We start from the raw sequence: 25,232 nt of genomic DNA, 5'->3' as shown, positions 1-25,232 counted from the left end.
GTCATCCATCTACTGGTTCACTCCCCAGATGGTCACAATGGCCAGAGCTGTGCTGATCCAAAGCTCGGAGCTTCCTCCAAGTCACCCACACAGGTGCAGAGGCCCAAGGACTTGAGCCATCCTCTACTGCTTTCCCAGGCCCTAGCAGAGAGCTGGATCTGAGGTAGAGCACCCAGGACTCGAACCGGTGCCCCTATGGGATGCCAGCACTGCAGGCAGCAGTCTTATCCACTACACCACAGCGCCAGGCCCACACCATACACTTTAAGAACCATTTTAGACAACTGCCGTTCCACTCTTTTTCATTCCTGAGGCCACTGGTAGAAAACTTCAGTAATTTACGGTATAATTTGGGGGAAACATTAAGGTAATAATTCCAAAAAGCCCACATCATCTTTGTGCACATTAGTCTGAGAACCAATCATTCAGGCCAGTGCTGTCCAGTGCTGTTGGAAAAATTCAATTGTGCTATTCAATGTGGTATAATCACTTGCCACATATAGTGAAAATAATCATTTGAAATGTGCCTGGTGAGACTTAGGGAATCATTTATTTAATTAAATGTAAATACTCCCATGTTGCTGGTAGCTACTGGCCAGTAAAGATATAGAGCATTCATATTGGTTTCAGGGTGTGAATTAACACCTGAGGCTCCAAGAGGAGTCCATAGAGGCTGGTGTTGTAGCACAACAAGTTAAGCTGCTGCCTGTGACACCAGTATCCCGTACTCGAAGGATGGTTTGAGTCCTAGCTGATTCACTTACAATACAGCTCTTTGCCAACTAATGTGCCTGGAAAGGTAGCGGAAGATGACTCAACTATGTGGGTCCCTGCCACCTACATGGGAGGTCCAGCCCTGGCCATTTGGGGAGACAACCAGTGGATGAAGTCTCTGTCTTCCAGATAAATAAATGAATTAAAAGAATAAAATAAAAGTCTACACAACTGCCTTCTCCTCTTAATCAAGACAAAAGCCAGGTGTTAAAAACAATCCATTTATTAGGTTTTAAACTAGTTACACAATTGAAATAATCAGTTTGGCACTACTCTATACAGGGATTATGCCTGTGTATGCTGACACTTAAATACTGTACCAGAACCACTGCTGTGCTTAGATCTGTATTGAGTCATTTAGCAAGTAGATACTAAAAAATATACTGTAGTGTTCCTTTAAGGAAGACTGTACAGGTTGTGTTGCAAGATGACAATCCCCAACTTGTGAATTACTTCAATCTAGAAGATACCTTGCACTCAATTAACTTGTCATAGGCAAACATGTGGTGTTAGCATTTAGAGATGCACACACAAGTTACATAAAAATTCAGACATTCTAATGATAAATGAATTTAAAAAAAAACAAAACCAAAACCCCCACACTTAAGCTTCTGTAACATGAAAAGATAAAGAAAATAATTTAAAAACACAAAAAAAGGCATTCAGTGGGTACAAAAGCTCAAAAATCACTATAAGAACTACATGTGAATCTTTACAAATTAATTACAATGTGTTGTGTAAAAGGTTTGTTCCATCTGTACAAAGTCTTGCCAATGCTATCTCTACAGTTTATACAATCTTTTACATCTATGTAACATATATTAAACCAGTCAATTAAATATCAAGCCTTATTAGTCTCTCAGCGATTCTGCAAGCAAAAGAAACAGACAGAAAGAAAAAAAAATTACAGAATTTCCACAACACAGCAGTCTTCCATTTACGTGAAGTACAACAGTTTTCAAAGAGGGTTCAAACAGTATTTAGAAAGAATATAGGTAAAAATCAACCAGTCAGGGTTTTCATTGTTGTTGCTGTTTATTTTCAAAATCACACATTGTATACACACAGAACACTCAATCAAAAATGTATTCACCAAACCCCCAGTTTTTAGCAACTGGCTCTATTCAGCACCAAAAACTCCAGTCTGTGGGAAGTGCGCAGACACAGACTTCACTCCTGTGCCTTAGTCAAGCAATCCGTCAGGTATCCACTAGTTAGGTTCAAGACTTGTCCTCTTTTCCTTCTCTCTTCATGGTTCTCCAGACCCAAGGCTTCAGATTTATGGCCCATAGCCCTACTACCATCTACACCTAACATCTGTTTGGGAAGAATTCAAAATCATTTGAGATGAATGAAATGACAGGACCTGTACTACTGATGGATAGTCTCCATTCCAATCAACTGTTTCTTCATGAGCTCTTAGATTTTGTTTGGTTTTGGACGCCATGATCATACTGAGTAATAATTTCTAGTCTGAAACTTTGTGACTTTGATGCCTCAAAGGAAAAGTGATCAATATTCTGGAAACACTTCCAGACAAATTAGGAAATAAAATGGCAGCTGAGAACCTGTGGAACGCAGACTAGTGAGACCAAACACAGAAACCACCAAAATGATGAGAGCTCAAAAGAGGCAGAGTTTTCAAGCCTGCTGAGAGCCACCACAGATGGTACCTGAGGATCTGGAATTTTTGATGAGAAGAGCCTGAAGTGAGGACTAGTCATCTGCATCAGAGAGAAAAAAATTCAATTAGGTAACAGGACATTCAATTCTAAAAGCTCAATAAATGAAACTATCTATTCTTTTTATCCTGGTAGGTCCTCCCTTTTTAGAGAGAATAGGTAACAAGTATTTAAGAATCCCTATGAAACATTCTCCTAACTGTACTACCCAGAGTTTCCAAGGGAACTCAAAATGTGCAGACCCTACTTAAGAGGCAACTCAGAATATCATTTCTTTCCAACGTGGACCCAGCCTACTAAGACAACTCATTTATAAAGGTCTAAAAGCAGTAACATCCATCCTCTGCTTAATGTCTGAAGCAGACAGTCTCTGGGAATGTACTTCCACCAGCCACAACAAAGCATGCTGAAAAACAAACATGGGAGTGGGCAGGGAGCAGGTGCCTGGTTTAGTCACTGTTTTGGACATCTGCATCCTATGTCACAATGGCTGGGTTCGAGTCCTGCCTTTGCTCCTGTCCAGCCTCCTGTTAATGTGCACCCTGGCAGGCTGCTGGTGATGGCTCAAGTAGCTGGGTCCCTCCTCCCCACATGAGACTCCTGGACTGAGTTCCTGGCTCATAGCTTCAGCCTGGTCCAGTTCTGGTCAGTGTGAGTGAACCTGTGGATGGGAGATCTCTTTTTGCCTCAAAAGTAACTAAAATTAAACAAATAAGCCCCTTCCCCCACCTAAACAGTATCATCTAAGAATGTCAGGAAAAACCAAAAACAACCAATCAAAACAAATAAACAAATCCCGATGCATACCCACTATCAGTCACAAAACCAATGGCATCTGCCTGAGGATGTTGCTTTTTGAAACCCAGGTTTGCTGACTTACCCTTCTACGCATAATAGCATGGTGACACAAGGAGATCAGTGAGAACTAGCAGCTGGTCATCAGTGAACTGCTGTTTGTGTTCTTGCCAGTTGTCATGGTGTGTCCTTCGGAAATTGGATAAGGTCTTTTTTACAGTCATCTGTGGAATAGACAACCCACAGACATTTTAACATCTAAAAACAGGAATTCTATAACGGATACCTTCAGCTAAGTAACAATCCCTCTAGAATTTAAAATTACCCATCACCAAATACTATAAAACCAACAAGTCAATTTTACTTCTGCAAGACAGCAACACTGAAGAATTACTAGCTTTACTTTAGGACAAACCACTGGAATTTACATTACATCATTAAACAAGCTGCAACGTACATATACATCCTTTTATAAAGGTGAGACAGACTAAGTCATTGATATTCTGAGCTGTGTAACCCAGGTTCACTACTAAGTAACACCATGGAAGTTCCTATTTTAACATTTGTTTCTAGTAAGACAGTTTCCAGCTATAAAATGTTAGAAATAACAGAAGCATGAAATCGGACAATTCTGACACTGTTAATATGGTATTTCCATTGGACTGGAAAGTAAAATAATTTTTGCTATCAAAAGATCTCAAATATACAGGGAATAAGATCCCTACAGGATTTTAATAATTAGTGGAGATCAGAATTGCTCGTTAAAGGCAGGAGCTTCAGCAAAGCAAAAAGTTCAGAGTGTACAGGAATTTACTATAAATGATTTTTTTTTTTTTTTTTTGACAGAGTGGATAGTGAGAGAGACAGAGAGAAAGATCCTCCTTTTTTCCGTTGGTTCACCCCATAATGGCCGCTGTGGCTGGCATGCTGCGACCGGCGTCCCGCGCTGATCCGAAGCCAGGAGCCAGGTGCTTCTCCTGGTCTCCCATGTGGGTGCAGGGCCCAAGGACTCGGGTCATCCTCCACTGCACTCGTGGGCCACAGCAGAGCGCTGGACAGGAAGAGGAGCGACCGGGACAGAATCTGGCGCCCTGACCGGGACTAGAACCCGGTGTGCCGGCGCCGCAGGTGGAGTATTAGCATAGTGAGCCGCGGCACCGGCCTATAAATGATTTCTTATAAGACATCACTGAAACTCTATGTGCAAAAAAACTAAAAAGAAGAATTATACCTCAATAGGCTGAGGGTCATTCAGATGTGCACTGAGATTCATAAGCAGCTGGGGCATCCAGGTGGGAACATTATAAGGACTGGAAAGAACACATGCACCAAGTCCTAACACCCCGGCATGGCGTTTGACCAACTCTGCAAGAAAAAAAAAAGCCGCAAAAAAAAACAAAAACAAAAATAAAAACAAAAAAACACCTAGTAATATATGTGCAAACATTTATAGTATCTATGCATGTGTTACAGTGAAATGTGGTTTTTAATTATGCTAGTTATTTCCAGTGTGTGAATATCTACATTTGAAATCAATCTGCATAATCACATATCAAAAACATGACTTTGAGACTGCACTAAAAATAACTCTATACTTAAGAATTTGTCCAGACATCCTATGTTGCTCAATGACAGCATAATTGTACCTAGGGCAACTAGTATTAGCTAGGACTTGTTAAAATCTAACAGAGTAATGTCTTTTCTAATCAATTTATTTGTATTCAAAAGTGGAAACCCTGACCTTAAAACAATCTCCAATAAGGTAAACATTTCTGTGGATGTGACTACCCCCAACAGAGAATGCATCAGTTCAACAGGTAAACACATCATTTAAGTTCTCAAAACAGAACTGCAATGTGTTTGTATTCTAATGGTTCTCTATTCTTTCTGTAGCAGAATATGTTAAAAGTGCTTTCCAGATTCTGTTTCTTAATACATAGAGTGTCTGTTTATATGCATACACATGAAACATGGAGCACAGGGAGTTGGATCTAAGAAAAATTATCAGAGTAACCAATCGTAAATGATGTCACCTGGTACAAATAAGACCTAAAAATAATAAAAACATAGCTCTCAACAGAGAAACTGGAATGTACATTGCTATTCTATTAGACTTTGCTTGATGATTATTTACAGCTCTTGTCTCTTCTGTTCAAGTATAGTGTTTTTTTTCTTCATACTATTTGTTCAACTCTTTTACTTAGTGTAGGGTTAGCTTGATGATCATTAAGTAAACAGAAAATAGGTCTTTGTAAAAGTTAAGAGTGGGCATAGAATGGCAAACGCCCAAAACAGCACTCCTGCCTCAGAATCAACCCTTGGGACATTCGGATCTGACTAAAAGGTCCATGAGAGTCTCACAGGCATGGAAAGCCATGACATGGTGGCAAAAAACAATCTAAATGAAACATCCTGGTGAACAAGACCCCAGCAGAAGGATCAGGCCATCAAGGAGAGAGGCGCCTTTCTCTGAAGGGAGGAAGGAACCTCCACTGTGATACCGCCTTGACTAATCAAGTAGAGTTGGTCAACTCAAGGGGCTTCCATAGCCTAGACAGCTCATAGCAAGAGTCTCAGGTGATTGCTGACATCACAAATAAGAGTGTCAATTGTTAAATCAACAACAGGAGTCACTGGGTTCATGCGCCCCATGTAGGATCTCTGTCCTTAATGTGTTTAACTATGAAACTTAAAAACAACACTACTAGTCGAACAATACCCTATACCTGGTTCGGTTGTGTGAGTGCAGCCTGTTGAAATCCCTGCTTAGTATATACTAAGCTGATCCTCAGTATATGAAGGTAATTGAAAATGAAATGTGATGAAGGGCGGGATGGGAGAGGGAGTGGGAGAGGGGAAGGCCACGGGAGGGAGGGAGGTTGGGGGTGGGGGGGGAAGCCACAACAATACAAAAGCTGCATTTTATGTTCTACTTAAAACTATTGGTTGAACTCTGTAATTAATACACAATTACTCTTAGGTGTTTAATTAATGCTATAACTAGTACTCAAATAGTATTTTACACTTTGTGTTTCAGTGTGGGTGCAAAATGTGGAAATCTTTACTTAATATATGCTAAATTCATCTTCTGTATATAAAGATAACTGAAAATCTTGGTGTGAAGGGGAGAGGGGAACATTGTGGGTGGGAGGGAAGTTATGGGGGGGGGGAGCCATTGTAATCCATAAGCTGTACTTTGGAAATTTATGTTCATTAAAAAAAAAAAAAAAGAGTAGGAATGGGAGAGAGAGGAGGAAGAAGGGTTGGAGGGTTTGTGGAAGGGAGGTTAGGGTGGGAAGTATCACTATGTTCCTAAATATGTGTATATGAAATACATGACATTTAAACAACTTAAATAAAATTAAATAATAAAATTTAAAAGAAAACTAAAAAACACTTTGCTATTAGGTATCTATATGAAGATTCTAATATCAGCACTTAAGAGCTTCATATCCAACTATGTCACACAAATTCAAAAATTTCCTACTTACAACTAACTGTTGGATCTCTTTTTGGGTTAGAGGTACACTTGATTTATTAGAATAATTGTATGCAGGAGTGTACAGGTTCTTTTGTACCTATCTATCTCAATTTTAGCTTTCATATTCCAGGTCCTGCCTTTTATATGCAAAACTCTTCCAAAGCAGGAATGTGATCCCTGAACAGACCTGTGTACAAATACTATAAATATCTGGTCAGTAAACCTGGTTAAAACTAATTCCCAAAAGAATATGGGTGTTCTCTACCACCAATGTTACCTGCAGAAGGGATGGTATCTCCTACAGAACCAGGGTCTCGCTTTCTTTTCTTAGGTAGTTTTGTTTTGCAAAGTTGCTCAAAATGAATCTGCATAGGACTGTCCATGGTAAGGAAATTACACTGTAACAGACCACTTAAGGTGGTAGCGGCCATTTCCCGAACCTGCAGAGATAACTTTTATTAGAATTGAGATCTTTATTCTGAGAGAATAATGAAGGACACAGAGTAGTGTGGGAACTGATAATGTATGCGAATTTTGCATATACTCTTTGGCAGTTTGTTGATAGCAATTTCAGATTCTCAAGGATCTGTGGCCTGAACAGGGATAAAAGCTACATTAGGGGGGCTGGTGTTGTGGCATAGCAGGTAAAGCCCCCCACCTGCAACATCAGCAAACCATGCAGTTGCCAATTCAAGTTCTGGGTGCTTCACTTGTGATCCAGCTCCCTGTTAACGGCATGGGAAAAGCAGGTGAAGATGGCCCAAGTGCTTGGGCCCCTGCACTCGATTTGGGTGCCTGGATGAAACTCCTGGGCTTCAGCCTGGCCCAGACCTGGTGTTTGTAGCCATCTGGGGAGTGAATCAGCAGATGGAGGATCTATCTCTGCTTTTAACTATAAAAGCAGTGCCACAGCCTGACACTAAAATAAAGTTTTCCTAGATTCCACAACTCTTAAAGCCACTGCTGTAGTTGTTTCTGTTGGTAAAAAAATGAAGAATCTCATCCTATTTTTAAAACTGATATACACTGTAGATAACTGAGTTTCAATGGCTACTGTCAGACCACAAACACAATTCACATGAGCACTAAATAATGGTTCATTTCAAACTGGAAATTCCAGTTTGGGAAAGTAAAAAAAAAAAGACAGTAGTAAGTCATCTTCTTGAATATAAATCTCAAAACTTCCTGCCCAATATTCAAAAAGACATAATAATTTAAAAGAACAAATATTTTACTCTCTATTCCTTCTAAAGGTCATTTGTATGTTTTTCATCACTACTGTGTTTTGGATACATTATTTCCCATAAAATTTACATACTGCGATTTTTAATTTTTATTTTTAAGGAAAAACAACAGCAAATCTTCCATCTACTGGTCCAGTCCCCAGATAACCACCACAGGTGAGGCTGGGTCAAGTCAAAGCTAGGAGCCTGGAGCTCTACCTGGGTGGCAGTAACGCAAGTATTTGAGCCATCATCTGTTGTCTCCCAAGGTGTGTGTTAGCAGAAGTTGGATTGGAAGCAGAGGCAGGACTTGATCCTACGTGCTCCAATATGGGACATGGGTATTCCAGCTGATGGCTTCAGCTGCTACGAAACACTATTCCACCCTGATTTTTTTTTTTTTTTTTTTAACAGGCAGAGTGGACAGTGAGAGAGAGAGACAGAGAGAGAAAGGTCTTCCTTTGCCGTTGGTTCACCCTCCAATGGCCGCCGCTGCAGCCGGCGCACCGTGCTGATCCGATGGCAGGAGCCAGGATCCAGGTGCTTTTCCTGGTCTCCCATGGGGTGCAGGGCCCAAGCACCTGGGCCATCCTCCACTGCACTCCCTGGCCATAGCAGAGAGCTGGCCTGGAAGAGGGGCAACCAGGACAGAATCCGGCGCCCCGACCGGGACTAGAACCCGGTGTGCCGGCGCCGCAAGGTGGAGGATTAGCCTATTGATCCACGGCGCCGGCCCGCTGATTTGTTCTTATACTTAATTATTGATTAGAATACTTTCAACTTCTTACTACCTATATACTATACAATATTTCTAATTCATAACTTTTGTCATATTGTAGAATATTTTCTTTTGATAGATTACAAGAATTAGGATTACTAATCCAAAGCTATGTACACTTTCACTTTTTTAAAAAAAGGATTGATTAGTTATTTGAAAGGCAGAGGGAGAGAGAGGGAGAGCTGGAGTCGGTCAAAGGCACTCTCATAGGATGCCAGAGTTGCAGGCAGCAGCTTAATACACTACACCACAACACTAGCCCCAAACTTAACTTTTAATTTCATTTTCCATGAACATTTTGAAGCATTAATTTCAGAAGGTAAGAAAAAGGACTCTATTTAGCTTTCCCACCCATAAACATACTATCTTCCACCACTGCTAAAAATTTTCCTTTAAATCGAGAAAGGTTTAAAAAGCAGTTCTCGTTTAGATTACCAAGTATTTTTCCCCAATGCTACCCTGAATAAGATTTAGCTCATCATTACTATTATTTAGTATCACATGTTGCTTTAAAAATATGATGACTTTAATAAATGTCAAAGTTAGAACAGCTATTTTAAACCTACCATATAGAATAAGCTATAAAAATGTTTTAAAAGAAGCTCTGAAAAACCATATTTTTTAAAGATTTATTTATTTATTTGAAAGGCAGAGATACAGAAAGGAGGAGACAGAGAGAACTCTGCTATCCACTGGTTTACTTCCCAAATGCCTGCAAAGGCTAGGGTGGGGCCAGGCCAAAGCCAGGAGCTAAGAGCTTCTTCAAGGTATCTTTTGTGGGTGCCTGGACCCAAGTACTTGGACCATCTTCTGTTGCTTTCCTAGGTGCATTAGCAGGGAGCTGGATCAGAAGTGGAGCAGCTGGGAGTTGAGCCAGTGTCCATATGGGATGGTGGCACTGCAGGCAGAAGCTTAACCTTCTATGCCACAGAGTAGACCTCTGAAAACTACAAATTTTAATGTAAGTATTATTAATAATTAAAGTTAGAACAGTTATTTTTGAAATTTCCACTTTTCCATTTCTATTACTTCAGCTTTAAAAACTATAAAAGAAATCAAATTCAGCTTGTCAGTACTCTAGGGACTAGACTACACTCACTCTCAGAACACAAGAAAACTGGATAGGTTTATCAAGGAAGTGGAGAAATTTTCATTCCCAGTTTCCTATGGATAAAATCTATTCTCAGTGCTCTCAATGCAAAGAGAAGACATAACAAGAACATGTGCAATGTTTATACTACGGGAAATCATGATTAGTATATCAAAACTACTAAGTGTTAGTTAAAACTAAACAGTTACTTTTAGTAATTTATCTTATATAATACATCTTGAGGCTGGCATTGTGGCATAGTAGGTAGAACTGCTGCCAGCTATGCTATCATCCCAAATGGGAACTGGTTCTGTCCTGGCTGCTCTGCTTCTGATCCAGCTGCCTGCTAATGGCCTGGGAAAAGCAGTAGAGGATGGCTCAAGTGTATGGGTCCTTGCCACCCATGTGGGAGACCAGAATGAAGATTCTGGCTTCTGGCTTCAGCCTGGCCCAATGCTGGCCATTGCGGACATATGAGAAGTGAACCAGTGGATGGAAGATCACTTTCTCTCTCTCTCTCACTCTAACTCTGAATTTCAAAATACATAAATCTTAAAATATATCTTATCTGTGTGCGAATAATTCCTCAAAGTGGTGAACATGAGGGTTTCTTTAAAATAACTGATTTTTTATTTGCTGTAACCTAAACTTTACCTCTAGTTGTTCATCCTCCAAAAGACTTATAATCAGCCACCTGATGTCTTTAACTGCATCTTCATTGTTTAGGAAAATAAAGAGGTTATAAAATACCATGGTCTGGAGGTAGGTCAGTACTGTGTATCTTGCATGCCACGAACTGCTCCTTGCTGTCTGTGAATGAGAAATAAGTACACTGAAAATGAACAAGAACATAAGATGGCAGATAGTAACACCACACACAAATAAGGTCATCATTTAATTCTATTTTCATAGTATGTTTAATTAGGGCAAGTTAGTCTTACATTTCCTTCTAAAATGTTGAATGAGCTGTTTCAGGTACTTATTCAGAATGAATAAATGTGGTTGAGAGTAGGAAAAGAAACACTTCAATAAAAATGAATAGAAGAGAAACTACTCATGGTTAAAGGCTCTTCAATCCTCGAAAGGTTATATATTTTACTTTTTGGTAGCCTCAGGTAGGGTGTTAAAAGCAAACAAGACTAAAAATTACTAAATCCATTATAAAAAAGCAACTTATTTTAGATTGTTAAATAATTTTCAATGGCAGTCAAACTTAAAAGCTATGGGAATAAGTCCACTTTTATATGAGTATTACATGTGTATGACCTGGACAAAGCTACATTTACAATACACTAATAATGTAGTTAGAAAATACAGAATCATTGTATGTCTCTTTAGCACAGACCAGGAAACAGAAGTGAATAAAACACAGGAGACATGGTAAAACAGAACTGCCATCCCCTTTCTTCATAAGCACTTTGTATATAAGATGCTTAAGTAGCTCTTTGTTCATATACGCAATTTTTGGCTTGTATGACTTGTGCAAGTCCATAGAAGTTGGTGGCCGAGCTAGGTATAGAATCTAGGTCTGCTTCTTTGGATAATAAATACATCTCTCTGGGACTGGTGCTGTGGCACAGCAAGTTAACACCCTGGCCTGAAGCGCCGGCATCCCATATGGGCGCCGGTTCAAGACCCGGCTGCTCCACTTCCAATCCAGCTCTCTGCTATGGCGTGGGAAAGCAGAAGATGGCCCCTGCACCCACGTGGGAGACCCAGAAGCAGCTCCTGGCGGCCGGCACCGCAGCTCAATAGGCTAATCCTCTGCCTGTGGCACCGGCACCCAGGGTTCTAGTCCCGGTTGGGGCGCCGGATTCTGCCCTGGTCACTCCTCTTCCTGTCCAACTATCTGCTGTGGCCCGGAAGTGCAGTGGAAGATGGCCCAAGTCCTTGGGCCCTGCACCCCATGGGAGACCAGGAGAAGCACCTGGCTCCTGGCTTTGGATTGGCGCAGTACGCCGGCTGCAGCAGCCATTGGGGGGTGAACCAAAGGCAAAGGAAGACCTTTCTCTCTGTCTCTCTCTCTGTCCACTCTGCCTGTCAAAAAAAAAAAAAAAGAAGCTCCTAGCTTCGGATTGGTGTAGCTCTGGCCATTGCGGCCACCTGGGGAGTGAATCATCGGATGGAAGACCTCTCTCTCTCTCTCTGTAAATGACTAAATAAATAAATAAATCTTAATATAAAAAAATACATCTCTCTTATACTGAAAGAAAATTGAAAACAAAAGCAAAAACAAAAAATAGGTGAAAGAGGTATTATGTGTATTACAGTTGACATTATGAAATCCTTTGGGTTCTTAACCAAAACATGTAAATATTATAGTTATACATTCTTACTTGTTTTAGCACCTGAAGTACCAAAGGCACTTGATGAGGGTAAAGCAACCCCTGAGACATTAGTGATAAACATAACTTTGCATCTCTCTTCAGCTCATCATAGCTATTGTCATTTTCTACTGGAGCAATCTATAACAATTAAAAGAGAAAAGACAAATTGAAAAATAACTGCCAGTAAGTACAAAGACATCTCACATGAAATAAATCACATTTTCACTTTTAACAACTTCTATGAAAAATTTCAAACACACACAACTAGAGAATGGCGTAATGAACCCATCCCCTCCCCTACAACTTCAATAATGACAAACTCATGGACAACCTTTTTGCTTCATTTTCTGCTCCTGACTCCTTTTCCCTCAACTAAATTATCTGAAGCAAATCCAGCACACACTTGAACCATAAATATTTTATTATGCTATCTTGATAAGTTTTTTTTTCAACCACACCAAACAATGGTAACAGTTTGAGCAGGTAGATGTGTTTTGCGGGGAGTGATCCAGTGGATGGAAAAACTGTTTCTAGCTGTCATCACTGTGCCTTTCAAATAAATTTAAAAATCAGTTTTCAAAAACAGAAAAACAAATCATCAGCAGCTACACCACAGATGTTACTAATGACGTATCTATAATCTTAGCTGGATACACTACTAATACTAAAGTTGAAGATCTGCTTTAGACAATCATTGATAAATGGAGTTCATGGCATCATAGCACAGCTGTTTTACAGATCAGATGTACAGAATGTAAACATACAAAAGAGTTTAAAAGAAACTTACTCAACTAAGAGGAGCACATTAATAGGGGTAGTTAAGAGAAAATCAGAAATTGTTTGGAACAAATTTGAGATGCTTATAAAATTGATGAGGGAAAATGTTTATAATGTGATGTTGCTTGTAGGTGAAGATGAGTGGGCATTTGGAGTTCAGTGTGATGGTACAAACTTGGGTGTCATTAACACAACAGATGATATTTAAAACTGAGACAAATAAAATCATCAGGGGAGTGGATATAGATGGAAAAAAAGTTTCAAGGATTAAACCAATGTTCATAGATTAGGGAGTTGAGCACATAGAAAGCTACAGAAAGCTAATGTTTGTAGTTTTATTTGTTTCTCCAGATACTGTTTCCTGAAAGTTATCTTTAATAGGATCATGTCAAATTCTCTGTGCTTCCCTTTTATTGTACCTAATCAATATATTATACACTTTTCCAGGTGAGTAGGAATCCGTACTCTTCTTTAATTGGCTGCTAGGATTAAGTATCTAATTTAGTTTCTAGTCATAGATGTTCGCTTTAATTTCAGCTGTCCATTATGTAGATAATGAGAGGCAGGTAGAATAGTGGTTAACAGCATGAATTCTGGGGCTGGCATTGTGGCATAATGGGTTATCCTTACCTTAAAAAACAAAGGTAGAAGCTGAAGTTGCTCTGTGACAGCTGTAGAGAATGATCGTCCAGCACTTGCCATCAGCCATTTCAATACTATTCAGAAGCAAATATGTAGAATCAGTTTTTGCTATCTAATTAGAGACCAAAGCAGAGTAGCACTGTAACCCTTTTGTCAGACAGCAACTCTAGTATCTCATCAACGTTCTAACAGATAACCTATGCTACTTCATAAATCAGACACTGATTCATCACTAGTATGACAGGACTCATGATAGAGTGTCAGCCAAGCCAGGGTACTAAAGACATTCCTGAAGAATAAATCTGTAAATTACTAACAGCCCACCAAGTACCTATACCAAATGAACTAGCCTTCAATAACTCTAAGGCAGTTAAAATACTGGCCAAGGGGTTCATACTTAGAATTCTTGAAAAATTTTTAAATATAAAAACAACACATTATCCCCAGTTGCCAAAAACATTCTGAAAAAGTTGGAGGATTTATACTCCCAGATTTAGAAACTTACTACAAAGTTCGAGAAATCAACAGTGTGGTTACTAGCATTAGGGAGGCATAAGCCTAATGGCACAGAAGAGAGAAGCCAGAAACAAACTCTTATAATGTGACCAATTAATCTCTGACAAGAATGCCAAGTCTATTCAATGGAGAAAGGATAGTCTTTCCAACAGATGGTGTTGGGAAAACTGCTCCTATGCAAAAAATCAAATCGGACCCCCTACTTTACACTTATATACAAACCATTTACTCAGTGCATTAAAAAAAACTAAGAAAAGATTATAAAAATCTTTTACTTTGGGATTTGGCAATGATTTTCAAGATATAAAGGGACAGTTATCAAGAGAGTAAAAAATTAATCCACAGAGAAAATATTTGGAAATCATGTATCTGCTGAGGAACTGACAGCCAAAACAAAGAGCTGCAACTCAACAACAAAACAACCTATTTCAAAAATGGGATAAGGACTTAAGAACACATTTCTCCAAAAAAGACTCAGTCAAAAAAGCACAAGAAAGGGGCCAGCACTGAGGCACAGCGGACTAAGCCTTAGCCTGTGGCTCTGGCATCCTATATGGGTACCAGTTCAGGTCCTGGCTCCTCCTCTTCTGATCCAGCTCTCAGCTAATGTGCCTGGGAAAGCAACAGAAGACGGCCCAATGCTTGGGCCCCTACACTCATGTGGGATACCCAGAAAAAGCTCCTGGCTCCTGACTTTGGATTGGCCCAGCTCCAGCTGTTGCAGCCATTTGGGGAGAGAACCAGCAGATGGAAGACCTCTCACTCTCTCTGCCTCTGCCTCTCTGTAACTCTGCCTTTCAAATAAATATTAAAAAAAAGAAATACCATATGGTATACCAAATTCCACTTTTAGTTAAATATCCCCCAAAATTTAAAGTACAGACTCTAACACTTACACATCAATGCTCATAGGAGCATTATTCACAAAAGCCAAAACATAGAAAACCAAAATGTCCATCAACAGATAAATGTACAAAGAAAATGCAGTAGGAATGAGTTTCTGACTCATGCAAAAACATGGATCCACCTTGAAAATATTATGCAAAGTAAAATAAGCCAGGCACAAAAGGAAAAACACTGTACAAGTTGACTGACATGTGCTTCCTAGAACAGGAAAATTCTTTTAGAGGAAGTGGAATCGTGGTTGTTAGGGACTATGAAAGAAGAGGGGAGAATGCTAAGTTATTGTTTACCGGGGACAGAGTTTCAGTTCTGTAAGAGAATTCCGGAAACGGATAGTGGTGATGCACAGCAGAGTGAATGTTACTGTCATCTAACTGTACATTTAAGACTGGTTAAAACAGCAAATTTTATATTACACGAATTTTAACTAAAAGCAAAAAAATTAAGAAGTATGGGAAATAAACACACAGGAGAATCAAAATAAATGTTTTAAGTAAATTTCTGCTGATTTTAGCCACTCACTGGTTTTTAAGAGTTTAATGCCCTGAGTTCGTTCATCTTCTTCACCAATTCCATTTTCTTCCAGGACATGATTCTGAATTTCTTCATCCACATCCATGAGAGGTTTCAATTTGTCAAGAATTCGAGCAGTAAACTCAGGGACACAAGGGGATGTTGTTGGCGCAGTATTTGGCAAAGACACATCTATCATGAATATGTAGGTCAGCACACTGTATAATAAAATACATAATAGTAAGAAGAACTTCAACATAATCAGTAAAATTGAGGCTCAAATGTTACGACTCAAGGAAAGTACATCTTCCCAAGACAATTCTTGGTTAAAGTTTAGAGGATCCTGTTTCTCATAACACAATAGTAAACAAAATTTAAGGCATAAGACACTACAAGCTCACAATCAACATGTATTGTTAGACATTAAAATTCCATACAAGGACTGAAGAGATCTGCCATCCACAGAGAAAACAGTACTTACCTCCCTATTCTTTCCCTGACATTTTTGTAAACCTGGGTGAGTTTGGGTTCCAAGTACTTCAGTAGTCTGTGCAATAGCTCAGGTACTCTCCATTCCTGCTGGGCAAGGCCACCTTGTAGGACATAAAGTCGACTAAAATTCAAGCACAGGAATGATATGTTAAGAGCCCATTTCTGCCTTTACATATTGGCAACAAATAATGTCTGTATCTCACTTAAAACTGGTCTATTTTCTCTTCTAATGAATATCTACAAATCAAAATAGCATCTTTATGAAAATTTCATTTTTTTCTGCATGTGTATTTTATCTCTACTACTATAGAATCACAAGACACACTGACTTAAGACTAATTGAGGGGCCGGAATTCTGGCATAGTGGGTAAAGTTGCTGCCTGCAACACTGGCATCTCAAATGAGCACTGGTTTGTGTCCCAGCTGTTGCATTTCCAATTCAACTCCCTGCTAATAATGGCTTGGGAAAGCACCAGAAGATGGCCCAAGTGCTTGGGCCCCTGCCACCCACATAGGAGACCTAGATGAAGGTCCTAGCTCACAGCTTCAGGCTGATCCAGCACTGGCCATTGTGACCAGCTGGGGAGTGAACCAATGGATAGATTCCTCTGTCTCTCCCTCTCTCTCTCTAACTCTTTCAAATAAATAAATAGTTCTTAAAAACAAAATAATACTAATTGAGTTAATCTTTAAGCATCAGGATTCAAGTTTTCTAGCTAATTTACGAAGTACCTAGTCTTCTTCATAACAGAATTTCCCAGAATTCTTTCTATCCACTAACTTTCTCCAGCTTCATCTCTTCACCAACCCATTTTTCTTAAAATGATTTTTTTAACCCTATTTTGTTGAACTGGATCACACTATCTTCCAAAAGTATTAACTTCATCTAGCCTTTAGAAATATAGACAACTCATTTCCATTCATACATCAATTTAACACAAAACCTTAACATTATGTTAAGCTCATAGGTTTTCTTTCTCCTTACTTTTTTTCTAAAAGAAGGTTTTCATTTATTTGAAAGGTAGAGCTAGAGAGAGAGGGAGAGGGAGAGATCTTCCATCTGCTGGATCACTCCTCAAATGGCCACAACAGACAAGGCTGGGCCAGAGTGAAGCTGGGAGCCAGGAACTTGCTTCCAGTCTCGCATATGGATGCAGGGGCCCAAGTACCTGGACCATCCTCTGCTGCTATCTTAGGTACATTAGCAGGGAGCTGGATCAGAAGTAGAGCAGAGCCCATACGGAATGCCGGTGTTGCAGGTGATAGCTTTACCCACTATACTATAGTGCTGGCCCCACAGGTTTTCTTTTTATTTACCATGCATCTACAAAGGATCCTCCTTCACCGCTCAATGGTGATTCCAAGAGCAACTCAAAAAGCCAGTGAAGCTTCCGGGGATCTCTGCTTTCCTGTGTTGAAAATATAAAATAACACATGAGTAGAGAACCAACAAATCTGTACACAAAAAACATCCAGTTGTGGATATATCAAAAATACATATAGAAACAAAGGAAGAAAATCAAACTAACAGGTGAGTCACATCCAAATGTAATTACCATAGCTCACGTAAATAATGAGAAAAATGTTAGCTAAACAGATTGTCTTGAAACCAACAGATGAACTATGGATATATTTGGTGTCAAAATTGCCTATAATCTTGTATTATATTGGTTTTTTACTGCATGTAAGTTACATTTATTTCCAAATACATGATTTCACTCATTTAATTTTAAAATGCCATTTCCACAGCACAGACTATTAATAATCATGCAGAGTTATTGCTCAAGGCTTACTTGAAAGGCTGAATGTTCAACCATCTCTAATTATGTAACATGACAAAAGAGGGAATACAATTTCAAGATTCAGAGGTATGATGAGATTTCATACATGCTATGAGGCAGAATAAGAAAAGTTAGACAAAGGAAGCAGGAGAACTTACACAGGATGTTGCTATACAAGTTCCCCAGTCATTGTAAGTTTCCACTGTGATATTGGACAATGCTGTTCTAAGCAGAGGGCACAAAAGCTCCCAAAGCTTCTCCACCTGCTCAAAAAAAAGTCCAACGGTAAGACTTAATGACATTTTTCTTCAAATATCTTTTCCTGGAAATGTATACACAAACTTATAAATAGTTTAATAAATTCTTGAAAGCATCCAAATAAGCCAAGGAAGCACTTTACCAAATTATCACACAATCCAGCCCTAGGTGAATTTTTTTTCCAGAAAATTATTCAGAAAAGAAATTCTATACAGTTCCCTATAAAATCTCTCACACTACTGAAAAGTCCTCTTTTTAAATTTTTGAATAAAACAGTATGCTAGGCTGAAACAAAACCTCAATTTTAAGTTTTGTTAACTTATCAGGTCACTTGAATCTTGTGTGTGTGTTTAGGATTTTATATTATTTATTTGATAGAGTTACAGAGAGAGGTAGAGCAAGAGACAGAGAGAAAGAGGTCTTCCACCCACTGGTTCACTCCCCAAATGACCACAACAGCGAAAGCTGAGCTGATCTGAAGCCAGGAGCCAGGAGCTTCCTCCAGGTCTCTGAGGTGGGTGCAGGGGCCTAAGGACCAGGGCCATCTTCCACTGCTTTCCCAGGCCACAGCAGAGAGCTGGATTAGAAGTGGAGCAGCTGGGACTTGAACCGGTGCCCATATGGAAAGCTGATGCTGTGGGCTAGGGCTTTAACCTGCTACACCACAGCACTGTCCCCAACTGAATCTTAAAATAGGAGGCAATGTCATGTTAATACAATTTTGTAACTAGCCAGAGATATAATCCATAATTGTAAAGTATCAGGTTACTATAAACAGCCTTGAAAATCTTTCAGTTGTAGAGAGACTGTGCATTGATATTTTTCACAGGTTAATGAGTATACAAATCACCTTGAAATCTTCATAAAAAGTAGATTCTAATTCACTTCAACTGGGACCTTTGATCTTATTTCTCACTAGATCTGCCCATGCTGCAGGCCCATGGAACACAAGTTAGTTAAAAAGCACCAATAGGGTGGCAACATTGGGGTAAGATGTCCAGTGGTAGAACCAGGCATTGATTGAAAAGAAAAATGTTATCTCAAACAATTGTAAGAAAGAGGTTTTTAGAAAATAAGAAATTCAGAAGTGGTCTTAATAATTAAGACAGGATAAAAACGATGTATGTGTATTTTAAAGAAAACTGTCTCTCTTTAACTCAAGCAGGGTTTCTCATATGGGCGGCAAGAACCCAAGTACTTGAGCCATCACCTACTTCATCCCAGGGTGTGCATTAGCAGGAAGCTGAACTGGAAGTAGGACTCAAATTCAGGTACTCCAATATGGAATGTGGGCATGCCAAGCGGTGTCTTAACCACTGTACCAACTACCTGCCCCAAAACTGTTGCTGGCAAGCAAAAGCGTCCACAGTCTTATTGCTTCATGAACTGTATGTGAGCACAAATATTCACAGTCCTCATAAATGCTAGCCAAAATCCATATTTGGAACTTTTGAAAAAACAGTGGCCTGTCTCAACTTCAGGTAGTCCTAATACTTACACAGGTTATTTTCAGTCTGGTGCATTTTGCTAACAGGCAGCTACTGAAATTAAATATTAAAATGCAAAAGTGCGATACTCTAAAAAAAAAAAAAAGAGTTTCAAACTCAAACTATCTACAAGACTAGATGAGTAATGTGGGTAAGCAGGGAGTCTAACACAAAGGGTTTAATGAGAAGCTGGAGAAGCTCCATGAAAGATCATGTGCAGCACTAATTAAATGATGCAGCAATAACACGGGGCCAGTGCTCTAGGATCTTCACCTTTTTTCCAAAGGAAACTAGAATTTATCCTGACTTTCCCCACCAGTTAGTAAATAATTTTAATTTTTAAGGATATTGAATATCACCTCTAAATCACTGAGCTTCTGACATGTAGTGAAAAGCAATATATTCATATTTGGCACATTTTATGGACTCAAATACCATATATTTTAAATATCAGTGCCTAATGTGTTGGAAGTAGCTACATAAATAACACAGCTTTAACAGAAACATGCTGTAAAAAATGCATCACCTTTTCAAATGTCCAATGCTTAGAACCTCTGATTAAACCAGCTATAATTTCTGCAACGCATCGCTGGGTACTTTCATGTGAATCGGCAACCAAACGTTCTAAATGGGGCTTCAGAACTGGCAGAAAGGCATCATCAAAATTTCGGAATAAACCCTATAAAAACCAAGAAAAGTTTTTCAGAACACAAATATCATCTAAATTATAATCATAATGACTACAGTTTTTTTTTTTTTGCATTACTACTACACTTAAAAACACCAAGTCCAGGCCGGCACCATGGCTCACTTGGCTAATCCTCCACCTGTGGCGCCGGCACCCTGGGTTCTAGTCCCGGTTGGGGTGCCGGATTTTGTCCTGGTTGCTCCTCTTCCAGTCCAGCTCTCTGCTGTGGCCCGGGAGTGCAGTAGAGGATGGCCCGAGTGCTTGGGCCCTGCACCAGCATGGGAGACCAGGAAGAAGCACCTGGCTCCTGGCTTTGGATTGGAGCAGCACCAGCCACAGTGGCCATTAAGGGGGTGAACCAATGGAAGGAAGAGCTTTCTCTCTCTCATGGCCTATAACTCTCTGTCTCTCTCTCTAACTCTGCCTGGCAAAATAAATAAATAAATAAATAAAACACCAAGTCCTCTGCCCTTTAGAATTTACCCGCTTTAACAAAATCTCAAAGTTAAACTGCTAAGAAAACTGCCATTTTATATGAAAAAGACATTAAAAATATCACACCTCAAAAAAACAAACATAAAAAAGCATTGTTTTGGCTTTTTACTTTCAGTGCTAATTATAAACATTAAAGATAAACACTAAAAAGTTTTTTTTTATTTTTATTTTTTTTTTAAACAGGCAGTTAGAGAGAGAGAGAGAGAGACACAGAGAGAAAGGTCTTCCTTTTTTCCGTTGGTTCACCCCCGAAATGGCCGCTATGGCCTGCGTGCTGCGGCTGGCGCACTGCGCTGACCTGAAGCCAGGATCCAGGTGCTTCTCCTGGTCTCCCGTGCTGATGCAGGGCCCAAGCACTTGGGCCATCCTCCACTGCACTCCCAGGGCCACAGCAGAGAGCTAGACTGGAAGAGGAGCAACCGGGCCAGAATCCGGCGCCCGGACCAGGACTAGAACCCAGGGTGCTGGCCCCGTAGGCGGAGGATAAGCCTATTGAGCCGCGGTGCCAGCCTTTTTTAAGATTTTTTTTGAAAATCAGAGTATACACAGAGAGAGGACGAGACAGAGAGAAAGAGAGAATCTTTCATCAGCTGGTTCACTCCCCAAATGGCTTTAACAGTCGAGATTGGGCCACACAGAAGCTGGGAGTCAGGAACTACTTCTGGATCTCCCACATGGGTGCAGGGGCCCAAGCACTGCAGCTATCCTCTGCTGCTCTCCCTGGCACATTAGCAGGGAGCTGGATTGGAAGTGGAGCAGCTGGGACATGAACCAGCACCCATATGTGATGCTAGTGTCGAAGAAGGCCAATTTACTTGATATGTCACATTGCTGGCCCAGTTCATTAGTTTTTTGAAGAGACTCTTGGACCTTAACCCAAGATCAGTATAACTGATAGAAATTCTAGTGCCATTTTAGATGAAGTTAAAACTAAATTCAAACTTTGATCAAACATTTAAAACTTAAGGCCCTACAAACTGAATAGTCATTAAGCTTTATGAAGGAGAGTTTATAAACAAGATAATTACCTTAAAGAGGCAAAAACGTCGAGGATTAAACTTATCTTTTCCCTTTCTGTCTTCTAAAGATAGAAAAGTAATTAACTGTTCAACAAATTTAGGATCAGAAAAGTGATCAAATATAATCTGTTCTGCCTATAAAGTAAAAAAAAGAGAATATTCAGATTTTAAAAGCAAAACTCTAAGAAAATTCTAATTAATTATGACTTTGATACTAAATAATAGGCTGTATTTTTCTATTAAAGAATTTTTTCAGTTCTCATGCATACTAAAATGCTTTCTAGCACCAAAATAGTAACTCCTCCTAAACATGCTAAATCCAGAATAGCTTAAAGTTTTCCTTCATATCCTTAGGTCTGGACCCAATTTCTTATATTGTGCATTAATACCAACACATGTTCTTGGGAAATGAGCACCTAATGCTATTGTACTACCTGAATTACAAACCCAAACAATTCATCTCGCTATTGGGATAACACCAGAAATCACAAGGTAATCTTTGTTCAGAATTAGAAATGTGCCAGTACCATTAACTTGAGGAATAAATAAACTTAAAAGTGTTTAACTTTAAAAGTGGTAAGTTCAGCAAACTAAAGTTTTAGTAAACCTATAAATATCTATTTATTGCTCATTTCTATGCAATAAAAAACTTAAACTCAGTCATTATCTTTGTCTTCAAGAGGCTCTTCTATCAGACAGAATGGAATTAGCAGCTACCTTCATAGGGCATTACCTAAGGGAGCGCTAACTTGAGAGCAACCTTAGATACATCAAGACCTATGTCAACTGGCACCAGTGAAGGCAGGAGGGGGAAGGACTAGACATCCACCAGGATTTACTCAGTGTTATCCTCATATACATGAACTGGAAAAAAGATCAGAACTGAGACTGAAATAAATCAGTGGCCAAAAATAAGATGCATTTGAACCATGGTGAAATGGATGCTTACCTCTGTCATATCCTCCCTGCTTCTGCCAAGCTTAGGCTGCTCTTCCACACCAGCATAAACAACCATATTCCTATACAGTAAGAGTTTATAATACGCATAAAAATATTAGGAGCTTCATGAATAGAAAGCATTAGAAGGCACTTTTACTGAACTCCAACTAGATGGTGAGTTTAGGGTTATGAGTACATTAATAACAATCTTGGCCTTAAAAATCTATCAGATCATTGTGTCCTAACACATGAATTACTGGAGTCAACAATGAGAGACACTACATATTTCTCTGGGCTGGTTTGAGGCATATCTAATATTAATAGGTAAGAATATAATTTAGAGCAGCTATCAACAACCTCTTTAGCCATATAATTATGGGATTAAGAAAGGCTAAGAATTTTAGTGCAAGGAAAGAGGCAGGAATGAGGCACAGCATTGGCAGGAGCAAAAGAAAGAGAGGAAGAGAGGAGGAAAAAAATGTGGAGGAAGAGAGGAGGAAAAAAACCTTCAAGTGCCTCTGAACCTCCCCAGAAATCTACATATGATAAAACAAATTATTATCAAAGGCTATTTAATGATAAGGTACAGAGTAAGTTACGACTTACTTTGGCCAGGTGTAGTACCCCCAGTGAGTTTTTTCCACAAAGCAACTTGACTCCCATTCTTTTTTAGTCCTTGGTATACTTTTGCTATTATAATGCAACCAATGATTATCTGGCCTATCACCAGCAAGAATTTGGGCAGGTCTGGGATATCCACCTAAGGAAAAGAAAATCACATTTGATTAAAAAAAAAAAATCTTGAAAGTCATATTTACTGAGAGATGGAGAGGCAGAGAGAGACAGAGACATCTTCCATCTGCTGGTCTATTCCCCAGGTGGCCGTAACAGCCAGTGCTGGGCCACATTGAAGCCAAGAGCCTCATCTGGGTCTCCCAAACCCTTGGACCCTGTTCTGCTGCTTTTCCACATGCATTAGCAGGGAGCTGGATCAGGAGCGGAGCAGCCAGAACTCAAATTGCTGCCACCATGTGATGCTGGTATCCCAAGAGGCAGCTTTGCCCACTTTGCCATAATGATGGCCCCCTCATTTGTTAAATTTTAAAATATTCTTCTAACAACTATACCACTAGTTTAACTGTCTTTATAATAAGACACTATCAAAATTCTAAGATTTTATATGTGTGTGTGGGTGTGTGTGTGTATGTATATATGTATGAGAAATTAAGGGAGCATTTCAAACCAGAGAGGAAAAGATGGCATTATTACTAAATGGTACTGGGATAGTTATTTGGGGGAGGAAAATCAACTCTGATACATACTTTACTTCTTTTATCAAAATTAGAAAGTTTTGTTAAAACTTTTTAGCTATGAATTTTCATACTTGAGTTCAAAGAATTCTAACACAGCCTTCAAATACTTCAAATTTTAAGTTTATGTCACATGTATATTCTCCCTCTCCCTACACACACCCACACTTCGTAGAGTCATGTGTGTCCATTTTCTATAAACAACTTTCTTATATAACCAAAAGACAATTTTCAAAAATCACAAAGGCAAAAGAAAAAAGGGCAACATTGACACTGTACCATTATGTGATTAACATACCTTATTCAAATTTGGTCAATTGTCCCTTACATCCAAAGAAAAAAATTTTAAACATTTTTTTTACATTTTTAAACATTATAATCCAATCTAGAATTAAGCACCGCATTAAAGGAAAACTAAAGAGACATGACAACCAAATGCAATGTTTTCATCCTTTATAACCAAAAAAGATTTAAGGTATAAAGGAGAAAGTTAACCTTGCCCCTAATCTCTACCCCAAAAAGCATTTAACAAATTGCTAATGGTATTTTAAATCTTTGAAGTACAGCTGTATAAATAACTTAGTAGGTGAGGTAAATGATATGACATACAAGATGTATTTCCCAGAGTATCACTAGTTTGTCACTAGTTTTTACTAAGTCAACTGTGAGCTTCACAATATTATTTCATACTTTCAATTAATACCTAAAAAGAACAGTATTTCAAGTCAAGAACTAGAATTTTTACCTTTCCAGGAGATTTTCTGAGTTTTACTGAAAACCAGTATTAATTATTGTTGCTATGGAGCCAGCACTGTGGCATATAAGGTTCAGGCTCCGTGTGCAGTATTGTCATCCCACATGGGCACCAGATCAAGTCCCAGCTGCTCCACTAGCCCTCTGCTAATGCTTGGGAAAGCAGTGGAAGATGGCCTAACTACTTGGGAACCTGAACCCACATGGGAGACCCTGCAGAAGCTCCTGACTCCTAGCTTTGGCCTGGCCCAGCCCTAGCTGTTAAGGCCATTTGGGGAGTGAACTAGAGGATGGAAGATCTCTGTCTCTCTACCTATCCCCTCTCTCTCTGTATTTCTGCCTTTCAAATAAATAAATATTTAAAAAATTATTTTTGATAATACTTACTGATTTCATAAGGATTGATAGTCAGCTTTTTATGGGTTCTTTTTAGCTGTTTGAGAATCCCAGCAACAGCTGAGATAGCCATCTAGATAAGAAAACAGATAAGGGATATTTATCAAAATTTG

The 25,232-nt window shown here is 39.3% G+C and overlaps 1 protein-coding gene and 1 long non-coding RNA gene across 7 annotated transcripts in view; one reads left to right on the top strand and one right to left on the bottom strand.

Annotated features, from left to right (window-relative positions):
* Positions 1-981: 981 nt before the first annotated feature.
* The window catches only part of PSME4 (proteasome activator subunit 4), a 101,612-nt gene continuing 77,361 nt past the window's right edge, over positions 982-25,232 (bottom strand). For 2 of the 6 annotated variants that reach the window (XM_051842887.2, XM_070069121.1), the window contains 16 exons: positions 25,111-25,192; positions 23,267-23,420; positions 22,671-22,740; positions 21,731-21,856; positions 20,046-20,198; positions 17,933-18,037; positions 17,311-17,402; positions 15,983-16,114; positions 15,511-15,719; positions 13,558-13,643; positions 12,160-12,288; positions 10,478-10,633; positions 7,010-7,172; positions 4,483-4,616; positions 3,337-3,475; positions 982-3,117 (listed from right to left, as the gene is read on the bottom strand). In XM_051842887.2, the coding sequence (XP_051698847.1) occupies positions 3,341-3,475; positions 4,483-4,616; positions 7,010-7,172; positions 10,478-10,633; positions 12,160-12,288; positions 13,558-13,643; positions 15,511-15,719; positions 15,983-16,114; positions 17,311-17,402; positions 17,933-18,037; positions 20,046-20,198; positions 21,731-21,856; positions 22,671-22,740; positions 23,267-23,420; positions 25,111-25,192 (1,926 nt within the window). In that variant the 3' untranslated portion in view covers positions 982-3,117; positions 3,337-3,340. Of the gene's footprint in view, positions 3,118-3,336; positions 3,476-4,482; positions 4,617-7,009; positions 7,173-9,350; positions 9,681-10,477; positions 10,634-12,159; positions 12,289-13,557; positions 13,644-15,510; positions 15,720-15,982; positions 16,115-17,310; positions 17,403-17,932; positions 18,038-20,045; positions 20,199-21,730; positions 21,857-22,670; positions 22,741-23,266; positions 23,421-25,110; positions 25,193-25,232 lie in introns of those variants that run through there. The other 4 variants (XM_051842886.2, XM_051842888.2, XM_051842889.2 and 1 more) reach the window with 2 other exon arrangements.
* On the top strand, positions 9,561-22,210 carry LOC127490321 (uncharacterized). The gene is made up of 3 exons (XR_007918246.2): positions 9,561-9,694; positions 19,198-19,303; positions 22,076-22,210. It is a non-coding gene; the product is annotated as an uncharacterized lncRNA (long non-coding RNA).

This window comes from Oryctolagus cuniculus, chromosome 2, assembly GCF_964237555.1.
Source record: "Oryctolagus cuniculus chromosome 2, mOryCun1.1, whole genome shotgun sequence".
NCBI lineage: Eukaryota > Metazoa > Chordata > Mammalia > Lagomorpha > Leporidae > Oryctolagus > Oryctolagus cuniculus.
This window is presented reverse-complemented; position numbering and strand designations above follow the sequence as displayed.